The sequence below is a fragment of the Octopus bimaculoides genome, chromosome 7 (assembly GCF_001194135.2).
Source record: "Octopus bimaculoides isolate UCB-OBI-ISO-001 chromosome 7, ASM119413v2, whole genome shotgun sequence".
Taxonomy (NCBI): domain Eukaryota; kingdom Metazoa; phylum Mollusca; class Cephalopoda; order Octopoda; family Octopodidae; genus Octopus; species Octopus bimaculoides.
In genome coordinates, this window is record NC_068987.1 from 65,262,455 (window position 1) to 65,269,964 (window position 7,510).

The 7,510-nt window shown below is 37.2% G+C and overlaps 1 protein-coding gene across 1 annotated transcript in view; it reads left to right on the top strand.

Moving 5' to 3' along the window:
* The window catches only part of LOC106872831 (dnaJ homolog subfamily C member 3), a 31,704-nt gene extending 24,535 nt beyond the window's left edge, over positions 1–7,169 (top strand). The window contains exons 8-12 of the mRNA XM_014919957.2: positions 7–125; positions 1,631–1,751; positions 2,036–2,168; positions 3,391–3,539; positions 5,731–7,169. Coding sequence (XP_014775443.1) covers positions 7–125; positions 1,631–1,751; positions 2,036–2,168; positions 3,391–3,539; positions 5,731–5,873 — 665 coding nt within the window. The 3' untranslated portion in view covers positions 5,874–7,169. The remainder of the gene's footprint in view (positions 1–6; positions 126–1,630; positions 1,752–2,035; positions 2,169–3,390; positions 3,540–5,730) is intronic.
* The last annotated feature ends 341 nt before the right edge of the window (positions 7,170–7,510 follow it).

Here is a 7,510-nt window from a genome sequence, read left to right on the forward strand (position 1 = left end):
AACAAGCAAACTCGCAATCTTATGAAGAATGTATCCAAAAAGCTAATCAAATTCTCGAAATGGAGAATAAAAATCAACAATTTATTCTAAAGGGCAAGTCCTTCCTTTGTCATTGTAATTCTAAAGTAAGTGACTATTTTCTGTCTTTTGCATTCTTGTTTGACATTTTTGTTTTGTTTTCATTAATTCCTTGCATTTCCATTTCACCTCTACCTACCTTCTTTCTCTTTTAGTCTCAATTTTTGTGTGTGTGTGTGTGTGTATAATGTACATATATAAAGGGTAAAGATCCCCGTCTGTCATGAATGACCATGTGTGTGTATGTCCCTCTGAGGGACAAGGTTGTTTATGGAAGGCCAGTAGTCCCCCATGCATACCAGCCTCCCCTCTCCACATCACCAATGTTATCCAAGGGAAAGGCAAAGGCCAAGACAGCTTGGCACCAGTGACTTCGCAACTCATTTCTACAGCTGAGTGAACTGGAGCAACATGAAATAAAGTGTCTTGCTCAAGAACACAACACACAGCTCAGTCTGAGAATCAAACTCACCACCTCATGATTGTGAGCCCAACACTCTAACCACCGAGCCATGCACCGTCAGTGTACATACATACATATATACACACACACACAATATACATATGTACAACATACACATGTATAAATATACATACACACACATATATGTAAATATATATATATATATATATATACTCTCACACACATATATGCACACATATATGTACACATACACACATCAGATAAGTGGGGATTAAAAGTCCAAGCTGATTCCACAATCAGCACTTTTGCAAATGTTGGCTAACACAGTGTATATAAGTAGATTGTTTACCTTAAAGAAAATTGCTCATGCAAAGTGAAAGGTCTAATAAATTGTAGGATGTGATTTGAGGAAAGTTTGGTTGATATTTCTAGTAGGTTGAGTTACCATACAGAGGCTGATGATGGGAATCTAAGCTCTCAAGAGTCAAGTGCATAAATTCCCATTACAGGAATTAAAGATGAACGGTTACTGCTCAAAATATTAGTCTCTTATTCCATGCCGTGTAAATCACATGCTTTGCTTCAATATCTGTTGTTTAAATATTGTCATATTAACCCTTTTACATTTAACTCTGTAGCATTCAGATTACTCTGTCAAATGTAATGCTTTTTTATGCACATTGTTTGGAATTAATAATATAATATCTGATAGCTTCAAAACTTTGATGAGATAATTGCATACTTTTTAAAATGACATTGTAGAGTAGGTGTAAGAGGCCAGTTCTGTCTGGTTTGTATATAAAACAGGTAGAATATTTGGGCTGGATATGGTCAGTTTAAATGCTAAAAGGGTAAACTAGCCATATCTGGCCCAAATATTCTACTTGTTTTATGTTCAGATCTGGCCTCTCCCATCTAGCCTACAATGTCATTTTAAAAGTAAAGAATCACATCATTGAAATCTCTAAGGTACAAGATAATGCATGATGAATTCAAAATGATGTGAATACATAAGCATTACATTTCACTGAATAATATGAATGCTAAAGGGGTTGTTAAAGGTTAATCATTGATTAGTTGTAATGTGAAACACTTTCATATAAATATTTTCTTTTTATTTTAACAAAGGCTGGCTTTGAAAAAGAGGCAATCAAGAAGTGTAGTGAAGTTCTCACAATAGACTCTAACAATGTGGATGCTTATTGCGACCGAGCTGAAGCTTATATTAAAGCCACCCAGTACAACGATGGTAAGTGGCTTGATCAATGAAGGCTGCAAACAGCTGATGTGTATAAGAGGAAATTGTTTGCTGTATGACTGAGTGTCCATTGTAAGGTCTAGAACAGGCATGACCATTTTTTTTCTTGCATTCTGGGGATGGGGGTCGATGTAATTGACTGGCCCCCTCCCTAAAAGTTTCGGGCCTTGTGCCTAGAGTAGAAAAGGATATTGTCTATACTCATTTTCGTTACATTTTGTCCTTCATTGTTATGCCGTATGACTACTTAGCTTCTTTTTTTCATTCCTCTATAGCGGTTAACGATTACCAACAAGCACAGAATATCGACTCAGAATCACATAGAGTCCAAGAAGGTCTGGAGAAAGCTAAAAAAATTCTTAAGCAATCAAAAAGAAGAGACTATTATAAAATCCTTGGTGTACGGAGGTTGGTTTCTTTCTCTTTCTCTCTCTCTTCTACTTTGTCTCCTGCTCACTCTTTCTTTTCCTCTTCTCTCTGTTATTATATATAAACTTCTTTAGCTACAGTACAGACAATACAAATTGCATATAGAATATATGCAATTTATATTGTCTGTACTGTAGCTAAAAAGGTTTATATACCCTTCTGTAAGCTTTTGTATAAGTCAAAATGTAGATGTTAGATTTTGTATATGCTATTGTGCATCAAATGAAGAGGAAGAAATGTCTATAGCTTTATATAGGTTGTGATGTATTTTAACCCTTTAGCATTCAGATTTGTTTGTTAAATCAAATGCTTACTTATTCTCATTGTTTTGAATTAATCATGCATTATCTTGTAGCTTCAATAATTTGATGGTATGTTTGTTATATTTTTAGAATGACATGGTAGGGTAGGTGAGAGATTGAATCTGATCAGTTTTAACATAAAACAGAATATTTGGGCAGGATATGGCTGGATTAAATGCTAAAGGTTTGAAACGCATCTATAGGAATTTATATTGCTTAGAATGTATATATACTTTATAGATATGCATAAGCTTTAGCTCTATAGCTGTGTGTCACATGTAGTCAGTGAAGACTTTACTAGTATTTAATAACTGTAAGCATTTGTGCATATTGTAATACACAGTAGGACTGTATATGACTTTAATCTATGGAGATTTATATAGCAGATGCTGCAAGATCAGTGTTTAGTGGTTAGAGCGTCGGGCTCACAATCATGAGGCAGTGAGTTCGATTTCCCAGACGGGGCTGTGTGTTGTGTTTTTGAGCAAGGCACTTTATTTCATGTTGCTCCAGTTCACTCAACTGTAGAAATGAGTTGCAACGTCACTGGTGCTAAGCTATATCGGTCTTTGCCTTTCCCTCGGATAACATTGATGGTGTGGAGATGGGGAGGCTGATATGCATAGGCGACTGCTGGTCTTCTGTAAACAACCTTGCTAAGACTGGTACCTCAGAAGGGAACTTTCTAGGTGCAATTCCATGGTCATTCATGACCGAAGGGGGTCTTTACTCTTTACTCAATATTTGGAGATTTACATAACTTGTACTGTAGTTATAAGTGTTTGTATAAAGTCTGTTATATATTGATTTATATAAGCTTTAATGTTACGTAGTTTATGCTGCCTTAAATTTATGTAGAGATTTGTACAATCTCTATGTTATGATAATATTTTTGCCAGGAATGCAGACAAACGTACAATACTAAGGGCATACAGAAAGCTGGCTGTGAAATGGCACCCTGATAAATATGATAATGAAGAGGACAAAAAGAATGCACAGAAACACTTCATTGATATTGCTGCTGCCAAAGAGGTTTTGACCAATCCTGGTGAGTGTTTGATGACGGCACTAAGAATGTTTAAATGCACATATAGATTCACACTCACATCCACTCCCCAGCAATCTCTCACCTCACAAGACATTTTCTCTCTTGTTCTCTCTCTCTCTTTCTTACTTTCTTTTTCTCTTTCTCTCTCTACCACATTCACTATGTAAAGTAAGATCCACTACCCATTTGGTAATCAAAATGGTGGGATCTACATAAACTCACATTCCTAAACAGTTCACTTCTGATGATGGGCCTTTGTGCTTGAAATATATAAAGATTACTTAGCTTTCCCTTTTCCCATTCTTTTATTCTCTTATTTGTTTCAGTCATTGCTGAAGCACCGCCTTGCAAGGTTTTTGCCAAACAAATCGACCCCAGGTCTTTTTTTTTTTAAAGACTAGTACTTATTCTAGCAGTGTCTTTTGCCAAACCGCAAAGTTACGGGAATGTAAACACACCAACAGTGGTTGTCAATGTGGAGACAGACACAAAGGCACACACACATAGTTATATACACATGACAGGCTTCTTCCAGTTTCCATCTACCAAATCCACTCACAAGGCTTTCGTCGGCTTGAGGCTGTAGTAGAAGTCACTTACCCAAGTGCCATGCAGTGGGACTGAACCTGGAACCATGTGGTTTAGAAGCAAGTGTCTTGCCTTACAGCAACACCTTGTTAGAATCTCTCCATTTTCATTGCTATTTTATCTGTGTGTGTGTATATATACATGTATATATACACTTGCTGGTCAGAGAGAAGTCTGGGGAATATGCTAGGTGAGGTAGTTTTGTTGCCCATTTGTTCAATTTCTGTAGTCATTTGCATGGCTTACGATCAGGTGTTGTCAAAGAGAACTAATCCCTTTTGATTGACCAATACTAGATGTAAATGTTGCAGTTGTTGATGAATTCTGTCAGCTTCCTGGCAACATTTTTCTGCTGTGATGCTTTTTCCAGGATTTGGGAAGCTGTTGAGAATGATTCCATTTCCTGACTACTAAACAATAACCATAAGCTATTTTTGATGCAGCTTTGGTTTCCAAACATATTTTGTGCCTCACCTCAGTCCTGCTGCTATGTGGAACACTTTAACACTTTTGGTTGTCATACAGAATTGATTTTCGCATCACATTTCCCATTCCTGATAGGAAATGGATTGATTTAGATGTGCAGAAGAAAGATGTACAGAGAAAATACACCACTCATTTGTCATGCTTTTTGACTTTTTAGCTTGATGCATATGTTAAACAGCTGCTGAGTGATCAATATTTAGCTCTTCTGCAACCAATGCCTTGTGAGTGAATTTGATAGATGGAAACTGTGTGGAAGCCCATCATATATTGTGTGTGTGTTTGTCCCCCTACCACCACTTGACAACCAGTGTTGGTTTGTATATCGCTTAGAGGTTAGGCAAAAGGGACTAATAAAATAAGTACCAGACTTAAAAGAAATATACTGAGGTCAGTTTGTTTGACAGCTCAAAGCAATGACTGCGACAAGTAAAAGATAATGATTACACTTTATACACGTATGTATACTCACATCTAAACAAACTTTCACATGCATATTTTCCCATATCACACACACATACACACATACACAAGCGACATAGACACATACAGGTAAACAACACAGACTCAGACACAGAGTATCTACTATAATAATACTCTTGTGTTTTTCTCTGTCACATATGAATGAGAAAGGAAGGGGTGATAGATGAATAAGGAAGGAAGGGGTGATGGCAAACTTGGTAGAGGGATGATGGAAATTCTACAGTGAAAAAAAGTCAAACAGCATTTCAACTCTATGTGAGTGTGTAAAAGGGAGGTATGTGAATGTTTGTGTGTGTGTGCAATGGAAGTGAGATGGGGAACATTCAACGCTGAAAAGAAAAATCAAACAGTGTTTCAACTCTGTGTGAGTATATGTGTGCATGTACAAAGTATGTGAATGTTTGTATGTGTGAACCAGCGTTCTTTTTGTAACAAACGATGATCAGTGTCACATCTCAAAATACAAACATTAGATAACATTGACAAGTGTATTAATTTGAATTACCATCCATATTCTATCTTTTGTCCCTATTTATATGTAAAATACTACAATTAGCTGTCATTTTTGACGGCACGGGGCCAGCTTGTGTATTAATATTTAAAGTGACTCATAATTTCTCCCTGTCTTTTTTTACAGAGAAGCGTCAAAAGTTTGATCACGGTGAAGATCCATTGGATCCGGAAAATCAGAACGAACATGGAGGTGGACCTTTCTGGCATCAGGGTTTCAATCCCTTTGAAAGTGGAGGAGGTTTTCAGTTCAAATTCCACTTCAACTGAAAACAACAACAAAAAAAAAAGGAGAAAAAAAACTAACAAAACACAACAAAAAAAAACACCTTCCCATAAAAGAAAGAGAAATGACTTTTCTCTTCCTCTTCTTTCTCCCCCCAATTTTTTTAAAGATTTTTTTTTTACATACATTTTTTTGTACTGCTACACCTTTGCCTACCCTAAACTCACTCTTTCCACACATACTCGCACACTTTGACCTCTGATACTATTCCACATTTACCATCCTACCATTCTCTCTCTCTCTCTCTCTAACTATCTACCTAACGTGTGGATAGTAGTAGGAGGGTGAGATAAGTGATAGTGGTGGTGGTCGTGTTGATGGACATGTAGAGGACGAAGGTGGTTGTGGTGGTGGTTGTGGTGGTGGGTGGAGTTTGATTGGTCAAGGTGATGGACTTTGTGATACAGTGTGATGTGATGTGGTGGAGGTGGCATTCTGGAGCAGTGGTGGTGGTGGTGAGGTTCTGTGGTATGTCCACGCCCATCCCACCACACACATACACATGCCCATACAGATGCACACTCTCACATGCATACACACATACAAAAAGAGGACATCTTGATAAACTGTTGGTTGTAAATAAAATATAATAATAATAAGAAACTGTGTATTGGTGGTGATGAAGATAGTTAGGGTGGTGGTTGGCAGGGGTGATGGTGATGGTGATGATGGTTAGGGTGGGGATAGGAGTGGTGGTGGTGGGGTTTACATTGATAATGATGAGATGTTTCATCATATATTTCAAAGTGAATATTTTAATAGAAGTAAATATTCTGTTTTGTGTTTGTAATTGTGTGTGTTGCATTTTTGTGTGCGCTTGTGTTTCTGATTTTGGTGTACCTGTGTGTGTGTGTGTGTGTGTGTGTGTGTGCGTGATGCTGTATACAAGTTTGTGAGAAGCACCAACACATACTGAGTTTGTGATTCTGTGTATGTATATCTGTGCATACATAGTTGTATTAGTGTATCTGTGTATGTGTCAGTTGTTTTCTATATCCCTTTTTCTCTCTTTCACATAACCCCCTACACACACACACTGTATTTGTGGCCCTACACTCACCACCCTCCTTATTGATCTCTATTACCATCATCATCAGGGATGCATAATCTAGTAGAAACTGCAGCCTGTTACCCTCATATCACACTCTACTGTTTTAGAAAAATAAAAAGAATGTAACCGTGAATACTCCTGAATAGACAGGATGATCACAGCTGGAATGTCTTATGATAAAAGATCTGCCCAATCTGGGCTGAACAACATCATCACAAACCTTTCAAAAGACTTTTGTTATATTTCTAATTTCTTAATTTAAAAAAAAAAATATTTTTGTTATTTTCTATTTTAAAAGTACCCTTCTATTCTGTCACTCTCCATCATCGATTTTGGTCACATGGCCTGCTTGAAGTAGTGGCCAGGTCACACTTAAATCACACCACTGTGTTTCATGAAGAAAGATGCTTTGGACAATGAAGTCCCTGACATACACAAAAAAAAAAAAGATGGGATGGTCATGGTTAGAACTCCTTTGATCACAGATCTGTTCAGTCTGGATCGACCGTGGACTGAGCAAGGATTATGACACAAGACTTTTGTTCAAACTGATCTTGATCTCCTCTTTCT